The sequence below is a fragment of the Antedon mediterranea genome, chromosome 9, assembly GCF_964355755.1.
Source record: "Antedon mediterranea chromosome 9, ecAntMedi1.1, whole genome shotgun sequence".
Taxonomy (NCBI): Eukaryota; Metazoa; Echinodermata; class Crinoidea; order Comatulida; family Antedonidae; genus Antedon; species Antedon mediterranea.
The window spans coordinates 17,960,801-17,972,629 of record NC_092678.1 but is presented as its reverse complement, the minus strand read 5'-3'; the positions used below and the strand labels follow the sequence as shown (position 1 = coordinate 17,972,629).

Here is an 11,829-nt window from a genome sequence, read left to right as displayed (position 1 = left end):
ATAACTTGCATAAAACGAACAATTAAATATCTAAATAGTATTTAACATGATGTTGGCATGTAGTTGATAACATTTTTTATCATGAAAATACTACCGGTGGTCTAGCCTTTGATTATTGAAACCGTCACAAAAAGTTGTATACATCCCAGATACATCCATACTTATGGCGGCGCCCTACCACATGGACAATATTACTGTTACAGGGAAAATCGCGGATTACTCATTCTTGTTATATATATTCTTTGCCTATACATAGTAGCAAAGATAGTGTAGTAGGAAGATGTTACACTTCGCTCAAAAATTAGAGAACCGCTCGAGATAGGGCGCCTCTCACGACGAGTAGGAATAGACGAATCTCAAACATGAGGAGCGCAATGGCTCAATGAAAATGGTGTTTTCGGCAATAAATTGTAAAAATAAGCCACAAAAAACAAAACAAAAACTTCTTTTTTGTTTTTATTATACAAAGTTAAAAATTAATATGATGTTTTCATACTGTTTTTGGATCTTTTTAATTGTTAATAGGCCTACATTTATTTGGAGTGAGTTTTGGCATGACATGACTGTGAACACTGAGCTAGGATCAGGAGGAGGCTTACGCGCGCCTGTAGAGGCATTCATGAATGGATGCTGGTCATCTCGTACCCAAACCAACCCGTACCCATAACAACACTTACCCATCTTGGTAAACCCCAGTCAAGTCTGAAGTCATTTTACAGTATACAGTATTGTTGTTGGCAAACAATATGATTTATGAATAAATGATAGCAATTCTTCTGCAATTTCAATATTTTCTATAAAGCAATTTCTATAAAACTCTAGGGGTAGAATCTGTAAATTCATTTCTATAGTAGAAATTATCTGTTTCTATAGATTAACATAGAATTCTAAAACTTCTATGATAGAACATTTGGGTAGTATAATAAAAGCGGGTAAAGTAGGCCTCCCTATTTATATTTTTTCCTTTATATAACCTTAATTACTAATAATGAACTTATTGGCATAATTAATATTATCAATAATTTTAGGCGTTACAATCATGGCATATAAAATTACGTTGAATGCACTAAAGTTCGGAGTGTTAAACGGGTTACAGTATTATTTCAGTAAAAAAACTCGTAGTCCTAAATTCCTATAATGTTCAAGCCTATTGGTTACCGTATTCAGTGTATGCAGATCAACTATTTGTATAATATTATTGATTACAATAAATATTGATTGATTATTGATTACATGGCATACTACACATTCTCTTTTATTACCCTTAGAAATAAACCATACGTAATCGATTATTATATAGGCATACACATTGTACCTATTTACCACTAGGCTCCTAATATATGTATTCACTCTGATGAAGAAGTGTTTCTAAAGCTAGGTATTAAATTCTCTATCTGTTTCCGATGATAAACAATTAAATGTAAATAATTTTAAAAAGTTCAATTGATTTGATGATAATAAAAACATTAAAATAAAAGAAATAATACGGGTAGATAAATTCCAGGTACCTAAACAATTCCAGGTAATTGAAACACAAATTTGTATTCCAAAGCATATAAATATGATTCATTTGCACTTTCTATAAAGATAACATTACATTTTATATGTTAATTCGTATTAAATCTTAATTTTACAATCATATTATTATTCTACTGTTATAATATATAACTTTCCGTATCCCCACTCGACGTGCGAGGCGCCCTTTAAATTTAGCTCCATGTTATCTCGCTTTTATTTGCATTGAACGAATAGGAAGTGTAACATCTTCCTACTACACTATCTTTGACAGTATTAGTAGGCCTAGGGCCTAACCTAGTAAGTAGGAGGCTATTAAATAACCCTATTATTAGTATAAAAAAACATGTGCTGAACCAAATAATTTCTTTCAGGTTTATTCATAGATAACTAGTAGGCTATAAGGGCTAGGCTAGGCCTACTACTTACACAGCAGGCTATTAAACGCGTGTGTGTGCAGGAAGAGGAGAGGCTCGCCGGAGTGCGTACCGGCTAGACTAGCTAGGCCTAGGCCCGGTTCCAGGACGATTCGTTCGGCCCTGGACTATTCGGCCTACTTCTAGTGGGTGTACATCGTGTTCGGCCGCAAACGGTTACGGCCGCAATGTTTTGAATGCCCATATAAGGCGCTATGTATGGAGCGCCAACGATGCATCAACTTCCGTTTGGTCTTTTCATTGGGTTATTCCATTCTAAAAATGTGAGTGCATTCTAACGTGATCGATAAAAATTGACCGACATAAAATGTACGGCGTATTATCATATTACTTTCTGTGATATAAGTATTATTTAGAATGCTGTGGTGTGGATATATTTGAATCTATTTTAAATGATTTAGATATACGTTTATTATTATAATAATAATCTTAAACGGGCAATAAACTTGTACTTGTGTCTTGTACATTTACTCTTGCAGGCCTAATGTGTTCTAATAAAAACAGAAATGACCATTAAATCAGTTAATAATACATTAAGTATGTATAAATGTGTTAAGATTGTATATAATAAAATAATTTTCATTTTTCTCTATCTGTGATGAATCTAACTGTATCTAAAGAGAAATCGTAATATTATATACAATAATACAAATGTAGAGAAAAATCGGTAAAGCAATGCACCCCTATTTTTTTAATGGAATAAGCCACGGAGATCGCAAATCTAAACAACGCATTTAATATAAACAATGCAAGCAAGCAAGCCTGGCGTTCCATACTAAATACATGCGGCCGAACTCGTTGGCGGCCGAACACGACGGTATTCCTTTTAGTGGGACCACTTTGCAGGCCGAATCGTCCCACATTTACACAAAACCAATCTTCAGTATTTTGAATGACCAACTTTCTCATTTTATTGAGAGTTTTTAATTATTTAAATTGTGGCCAGACCAGAACTTCTCAATACCCGCTTTAAACTTATTTATTGACAGAACCCCGACAAACAACTTTATTACTGGGAAGGAAGTTCCAATCATTCACTCCACGAGAAGCAAAATACTTCTTCCTTAAAATTTGTTTTAGATTTATATACTTTGAATGGATGACCTCTAGGCCTAGTCTTAGAATACTCAGATCTCTTAAATAATCTATCAGGATCCAAAGAATCAATACCTTGAAAAATCTTATAGGTCTGAATAACATCTGCTTTTTTTTTCCTGAATAATGATGTAGGTAAATTTAAAGCCCTCAGCCTATCTACATATTCTTTATCCTTCAAATCCTTAATCAATCTAGTACATCTCTGTTAGACTTTCTCTAGTAAATCTGAGTCTTTCTAATATCTAGGCTTCCAAACCCAGCTACCATATTCCATAACCGGTCGAATCATAGACTTATATAAACGTATATATCCCGCGCTATCAAGATATTTAAATGATCTTTTAATCAGACTCAATCTTCTATTAGCTGCTCTCGCAACTTTAACAGAATGAGCTGAGAAATACAGTTTCCGATCAAACAAAATACCAAGGTCCGATTCCACAATACATTAACCTCTGCAATTTCAACTCGATACGAACCCCCTCCTATATAATATTTAAACATATTCCACTCATTACTTACTACTCTATATAGCTTGGTGGTATCGTCGGCAAACAATTTAATATAAGAATCAACAACAGATTGGGGTAGGTCATTAATACAAATAACGAGGGGCCCAAGACACTACCCTGGGGCACCCCACTGGATACATTACGCCATTCGGACATGACTCCATTTACCACAACCCTCAGTCTTCGATCTTTTAAAAATGCCTCATTCCAATTCAGTAAGTTATCAGATATTCCGTAAAACTAATCTGCTATGTGGAACTTTATCAAAAGCCTTTTGAAAGTCAAAATACAATACAAAGTGAAGGAGTCTTATGAAAACGTACCTACGAAGATAGGGAAGTAAAAACCATGTTATTTTCTATCACCAGATTCACAATGGCAACAAAATTGATGCAGTGGCTGATTGGGCTTTCATTATTCGTTAGTGTCTGGGCATCACTTGTATTCAATCTGGTACCAGTACAAATTGACTCTAGGGTATATGACGTACTGTGGCCTGTAAGTAGTATCCAAACCAATAGACTGTAGGATATATGAAGTACTGTGGCCTGTAAGTAGTATCCAAACCAATAGACTGTAGGATATATGAAGTACTGTGGCCTGTAAGTAGTATCCAAACCAATAGACTCTAGGATATATGAAGTACTGTGGCCTGTAAGTAGTAACCAAAACAATAGACTCTAGGATATATGAAGTACTGTGGCCTGTAAGTAGTATCCAAACCAATAGACTCTAGGATATATGAAGTACTGTGGCCTGTAAGTAGTATCCAAAACAATAGACTCTAGGATATATGAAGTACTGTGGCCTGTAAGTAGTATCCAAAACAATAGACTCTAGGATATATGAAGTACTGTGGCCTGTAAGTAGTATCCAAAACAATAAGACACTAGGATATATGAAGTACTGTGGCCTGTAAGTAGTATCCAAACCAATAGACTCTAGGATATATAAAGTACTGTGGCCTGTAAGTAGTAACCAAAACAATAGACTCTAGGATATATAAAGTACTGTGGCCTGTAAGTAGTAACCAAAACAATAGACTCTAGGATATATGAAGTACTGTGGCCTGTAAGTAGTATCCAAAACAATAGACTCTAGGATATATGAAGTACTGTGGCCTGTAAGTAGTAACCAAACCAATAGACTCTAGGATATATGAAGTACTGTGGCCTGTAAGTAGTAATCAAACCAATAGACTCTAGTATATATGAAGTACTGTGGCCTGTAAGTAGTAACCAAAACAATAGACTCTAGGATATATAAAGTACTGTGGCCTGTAAGTAGTAACCAAACCAATAGACTCTAGGATATATGAAGTACTGTGGCCTGTAAGTAGTAACCAAACCAATAGACTTTAGGATATATAAAGTACTGTGGCCTGTATTAGTAAGTAGTAACCAAACCAATAGACTCTAGGATATATAAAGTACTGTGGCCTGTAAGTAGTAACCAAACCAATAGACTCTGAAGTACTGTGGCCTGTAAGTAGTAACCAAACCAATAGTTAGCTCAGCTCCGGAGATCAAAGGGTTTATATGTGGCTGCGACATGATCAGTCCCATGCCCTTAACAGACACAGAGCACCGCTGAGAATATGTACATAGTACAGTACTGTTGGTATTTGTTGCAGCCAGACGTACAGTAAGATCAAAGGACTGTTAGTGTTACGAGTTCCTATCTTGGCAAGGCGAGCTCAGTACCATGGTAAAGGACTTGAATTTAACAAGTTTTTTGTTTATTTTACAGATGCCTGTCTATTTGTTAATAGCCTTTGGGGTAAGTAAATTATTACCGTTACTAACCTTTTCTGTTTAACGTGTACATCAATAAAATTTATAAAACCATGGGAATTTTAGACACCAATTTGACATTTATACCGTATTCCTCAGGTATAATCCCACTTCTGGTTTAATCCCACCACTTACTCACTGTATGTCTAATTTCACAAACAGGCGTATCCTCGTGTATTGTCCCAGTATTGACTTTTGATTGATGTAGGCCTCTCTCTAGGCAGTTTAGATGAGGTTTTACAAGAAATGCTTATCAATAATTTTCTTTCCTGAATCAGGCTTTTTCTGGGTATATTCCCAACCCACCAAAATTGGCCAAATTTCGTGCTCTAGGGTAGTGGGATTATACCAGAGGATAAACGGTAATAATAATCAAATATTATTATATTATTCAGGGAATAATTTCGCCAGTGTAGCATAGCAAAAAGCTATACAAAACAACCTTTTTGCTACACATTTCTGCAATTGTGTAGCAAAAAATACAATACAAAACTATGTTTCTTGACTAAAAAATCAGTTTGATAGCAATTTTGCTAAACAAAATTTTCAAATGAAATTTTTCCCTGTTATTGTATATTATATTTTTATAAATAATTATTATCAAGATGCAGATTGTATCCAGATATTTGCTGAATAGATGAATTTTTAAATTGAACAAAAGTGAATAAATAAAAAAATGAATGTTTGACGAAAGCTGGGAGTTGTATCGGAGGGGATGGGATACAACAAAAAGGAGGTGTTTATTAGAGGGAGTTGTTTATTTGAGGGAAGTAACATTATATGTTGACATGTACTGTATAATCAAATAAATACCCCCCCACCCCTCCACCATAGAACATCATTCCCTCCCTCGAGGAGGGTTTTTATGGAGCCGTTTATTTTATTAAGGTGTTTATTTTTGTGGGTGTAATATTATATGGTAACAACATGTAATCAAATAAATACCCTTAGATATAAAAAAAATACAACACAATTAGATTCAACGATTCAAACTTTATTCTTATCCATTTTTGGAAATTCCATTGCTTGCATTCAAAATTACAGCAATTACAATACAATTGAAATTACATTACAATAAAACATATTGGATATATATATATATATATATATATATATATAAAATATATATTATAATTTTATACGATAAAGATGAGGAAATCTGTGAGAATGAGAAAAAGTCGCCCCAACCGAGACTCAAACTCGGACCGCCTGCTTGATATGCAGATGTCCTAACCATTAGACCACTGGGGCTTTCATGGTATTTTTCGAACTCGATTGGATAGTGCTTCTTCAACATTCTCGGCGTGGTACGGCGGAACAGCACTAGTCCTCAGTTGTACGCACGCGCAACAGAGATCAAATTGATACGCACTCATCTTTCAGTATTTTTATTCACGAGGCGGGATCTCCGAAGTGATACTTTTATATATATAAACAAATCAGGCAAAGAACAGTAATTCTAAACCGCCCGGTGATATACTGAAATTTAATTAATTAATTTTATACGATAAAGATGAGGAAATCTTTGAGAATGAGAAAAAGTCGCCCCAACGAAATAAAAATACTGAAAGATAAGGGCGTATCAATTTGATCTGATTTGATTTGATTTGAAAGTTTAATGGCTGTGGAAGGAAGGAGAGTAAGATATTGTTTAGTGCGGGAGGCCGGCAGACGATATCTGCCACTTGTCACATTCAGGTGACAGTTTATCCTCTCGAAAAGAGGATGACTTTCATCCTTTGTGACAGACACAATTAATATATCAAGAAGTGAAAAAATAGAGTAGAAAAATGGTATCAAAATGCTTAGTAAATCAAGAAATTCTACTACTATCTTGTTTCCATGTGGCAAGGTGTTTATGTGAGGAAATAAATAAACATGAGGGTATTTATTCCAAATGATGTTCTATGGGGGGGCTTTTATTTATGGGGGCCCTCTATATCCGTGAATACGTGCATTTTGTAGGATTGTAGTTAATAAATAAATCATTTTGTTTGACAAATCCAAATGAAGGAAGTAGCATTGGACCGGATCACTTGTGATCAAGCCATCAGCCAAGATGGCGAAAGCTAAAGAATGCGAGTAATTTCATTTGGATTTGTCAAACAAAAGGATTTATTTAGCCCTCTGTATATTCAATAAATGTTGGTATTAATTACAGTACAGTATATTATTTTTGTGTTGTTTCTTAGAGTTATTCGTTAATTGTCATTGGTTACCGGGTCGCTACGTTTAATGATTGCGAGGAAGCTGCTGAATCACTACGAAAGGTACTGTAGGTTTAACGAAAATATCACAGAAAATCGTAAACATTAGCCCAGTGGGCTTATTTTTGAGAAACGGATCTAGAGAATTAGACTAAAACACATTTTGAAAATTCATCTATTACTATTTAATAATTAGATTTAGCTGGAAAACATATTTTGAAAATTAATACTGTATCATCTTTTCATTTATTGATATTGCTTTTTGGTAGTATGGTAATTGTTAATTTATGTTAATGTAGCACCACCTGTTTAAATATGGTAGTTATTTAATGGTTTAGTTAGTTCTCAAATATTTCTGTGTACAATTTGTTATTCTGAAAACAATATGTAAGTTCACATTGAACTTTGATCATGCTTACTGATCATGATCAAGCTAGTTTGGTTATGTGAACCAAAAAGAAATCAAATTAATGTATCAAATTAATCACTGTAATGAGATTAAGTGGAGCATTAGAGTAACACTATTCACCTAGTACAGTAGAAAGAAAGACCAATAAGAAAGACAATATGTAAGTTTAAATTGAACGTTGATTATGCTTACTGATCATGATCAAGCTAGTTTGGTTATGTAGAAAGAAAGACAAGTAAGAAAGAATCAACAAGAGAAAATTACTTAAAAATAAAATATTCTGTTGATTTGAATTTAATTGATTTTATGTTTCCAAAATTTGACAGTTTGTCTAATACCTTTATTGTAATGTTGCCCATTTGAATAGCATTACTGGCGTTAATAACCATCTAAATGAACAGTTCTCAAATTTTTCTCTAAATGCTCTTTTTAACAAATGAATTTGCAGATTTGTAGTCATGGAAATGTTGACTGTTGGTTAAATTAGCTTTTCTCAATTTCAATACCTACTTTGAAAACAAAAATTCGATGCCACACAATTTGGTGTTGTCATTTATCATATTGTTTTTTTCAAATACCTTTGAAAAGAGTTTTAAGCTCTGTCTACACTATCAAACTATGTGACAAAAAAATGTGATGTGCCCATATATAGACATGATGATGTCATATCACTACCATATTTAGGCATATCACTATCATATGGACATGATGATGTCATATCACTACCATATTTAGGCATATCACTATCATATGGACATGATGATGTCATATCACTACCATATTTAGCCATATCACTACCATATTTAGGCATATCACTATCATATGGACATGATGATGTCATATCACTACCATACAGGTATTTAGGCATATCACTATCATATGGACATGATGATGTCATATCACTACCATATTTAGGCATATCACTATCATATGGACATGATGATGTCATATCACTACCATATTTAGGCATATCACTATCATATGGACATGATGATGTCATATCACTACCATATTTAGGCATATCACTATCATATGGACATGATGATGTCATATCACTACCATATTTAGGCATATCACTATCATATGGACATGATGATGTCATATCACTACCATATTTAGGCATATCACTATCATATGGACATGATGATGTCATATCACTACCATATTTAGGCATATCACTATCATATGGACATGATGATGGCATATCACTACCATATTTAGGCATATCACTACCATATTTAGGCATATCACTACCATATTTAGGCATATCACTACCATATTTAGGCACATCACATTTTTGTTGTCGAACTTTAAGCTTTAAGCTGTGTCTACACTATTAAACTTTATATGTTACAAACAAATGTGATGTCCACATGGACATGATGATGTCATATCACTAAAATATTTTTGCATATCACTACTGTATTAGGCACATCACACTAGTGTAGACAGTGCTTAAGTTTATTATACCAATAATTTTTTTATTTTTTTATTAGGAAATTGAGGAAGCAAAACAAGATCTAACAAAGAAAGGACTAAAGTTATGACAAGGTGTGGAATAGTAATCCTAAAAATATGGAAGGCGTGTTTGGAGTTTACAAGTCATTCCTGATGCATCATAATCCACAAACTTTTTTTATCTAAAGGGGAGGTAGAGATGTTGTATAAAGACAATTTTAAAATGAATTAAATGAAAGTAATAATAATACCGATATATAGTAGTATACAAATAATGAATATGAGTGGAATTATAGTAAAAATAGGGCAATTATTTTTTTATAATATACCGTAACCCACAATCGTCCAATCATATGACAGGAATCTATTTAGGGTTTATAATACATGTGTAGAAAATATAAACAATACAGGCCTACCTTGTATTTTCTTTTACATAATATGCATCTTAAATAGCAGCCATTTGATTTTGTGGAATTATGAAGATCTGTGTTTTGTTGAACTTCAAAACAATTTGTGTTTATGTTTAAATTTTAAGCTCTATCTACACTATCAGTATCATAAGTTTGACAAAAAGAGTGTGATGTCCTTTATATGCAGATTCCCGTCCTAACCATTAGACCGCTTTTATAAACCCATACAACTGGCACAGAACAAATTCTAAACTGCCCGGTGATATACTGAAAAAGTTTATTAATTTATTTGAAACGATATGAGCGGAAAATCTATGAGATTGAGAATCATACATTTTAGTCTGCATCTGGCATATTTTGAAATGAAGCCCAGTGGGCTTGATTTCAATCAGTTGGGCTTCTTTTCGGGATTATTTTTCCAAACCAAAGAGAGGGGCTTCTTTTTGAGATGGTCTTCTTTTTCGACGTTGTGTATGTTGGCACCATGCTCTCTACAGTAATTCAGCATGCTCTGAGGTTGAGGGTTTTTTTAGAAGTGTCAAATTAGTTTTTGGAGGATACCATTAAATACATGTTATGAACGTTAATTTTGTTTGTTTGTGTTTGTGGTATTTATCAATGTTTTTTTCAAATACAGTGCTGGCAGCTTGCAGTACTTATACAGTAATTAGTTTTCACCATCAGTTTCCAACTAAGATTAAAATAACATAATAATTTAGCTTTCCCGGAATTTTAACAATTAAAGGGTCTGTTACTGAAACAAAACAGTATTTAAAAAAATTTTATTAAATTTTAAATATGATTTGGTACCATACCGTCCGACCGCAGGAGGCGGAGTCAATTCCGATCCTACGGCCGGACGTACACGACGACGCTCCAATAATGGACCAGCTCATTTTGTAAAAGGGGTATAATGTAGTGCACACTTCTACCTTTTGTTAACATATTCATTCATTGGTTAGGTAAACAGTTATTATTATGTTAATAGTGACTGTTTGGTGTTCGTGGCAGCGTGCTGTAAATGTCCAAAAAGCAGTTAAATCAACTAATTTAAATTACAATTTGAAGTTTTAACAAATCATGACAGAAGAAAAATCGAATTTTCCCTTGGGCCTAGAAAATGTGTCATCGTTCGCCGCCGCTGCTGAGGGAGATCAAAGACTGGATTACGGCGCTAGAATGGCTAAGCCGAAAAGTAAAGATTTTGGGAGCTTATGGTCGATGTACATACAAATAGGTCTAGCTGTAGCTTCATATTGGTAATGTATACTTATACTAGGCCGAGACCTATGTTGTTACAATTTCAGAAGTAGGCTAGGCCTACTAGGCTAGCCTAGTTCTGGCCTACCTACCTAGGCTGCGCTAGCGCTATCCCTAGCTAGGCCTTAGACCTAGTAGGCCTAGCCTGGCTTGCCCTATTACATTAGCCTAGACAGAGGCCTAGCTAGGCCTATACTATGGATATAGGCATAATGTGTCCTTCTTGACCGGTGGTTTGGATGTGTTATGCGCGATTTGAACGATTTGCGCAATTTGAAATTGCGCAAAAAAAATCCTTGCGCAATTTGAATTGAAACATGTGTTTCAAATTGCGCAAGCAACGTATTAAATTGCGCAAGTAATCTGCAAATTGCGCAAGGTTTTTCGACAGATTGTGAAATCATGCACACCCATATTTTTATAGTAATTTCTAAGAATGATTCAAAATTAAAGATAAATATCGCATTTCCTTATTTTAGTAGTGCAAATATTGTTATAAGTTAGCATACCGTCGAAGAACCGACGAAGGAAAACGAAGCGGTGGTGTTCCACCAGGCGGGCGCGGCGCGGGCGGCCGGCTATACTACTCTAGCCTAGCTAGGGTCTGGACTACTGATACTGACTAGGTTACATGGCCTAGCTTAAACTAATATTAAAAACTTAATTTTTACATTTATTTTGATTTATTTCAAGTTACAGTGATAATATTATTTAATTGTAATAATAAATG

General features: G+C 34.3%; 1 protein-coding gene across 1 annotated transcript; it reads left to right on the top strand.

The window, feature by feature from the left end:
* Nucleotides 1-1,724: 1,724 nt before the first annotated feature.
* LOC140059180 (dolichol-phosphate mannosyltransferase subunit 3-like) lies at nt 1,725-10,426 on the top strand. Its single transcript, XM_072105038.1, has 5 exons — nt 1,725-1,815; nt 3,931-4,060; nt 5,312-5,341; nt 7,548-7,625; nt 9,468-10,426. The coding sequence occupies exons 2-5, from the start codon at nt 3,938-3,940 to the stop codon at nt 9,516-9,518; spliced, it is 282 nt and encodes a 93-aa protein (XP_071961139.1). The 5' UTR covers nt 1,725-1,815; nt 3,931-3,937; the 3' UTR covers nt 9,519-10,426.
* Nucleotides 10,427-11,829: the final 1,403 nt, after the last annotated feature.

Bases quoted from the DNA above. Each gene is read 5' to 3' on its own strand.
- LOC140059180 (XM_072105038.1), top strand. From the start codon at position 3,938: ATGGCAACAAAATTGATGCAGTGGCTGATTGGGCTTTCATTATTCGTT. The intron at 4,061-5,311 runs GTAAGTAGTATC...TTTATTTTACAG, and splicing joins TATATGACGTACTGTGGCCT to ATGCCTGTCTATTTGTTAAT. The intron at 5,342-7,547 runs GTAAGTAAATTA...GTTGTTTCTTAG, and splicing joins ATTTGTTAATAGCCTTTGGG to AGTTATTCGTTAATTGTCAT.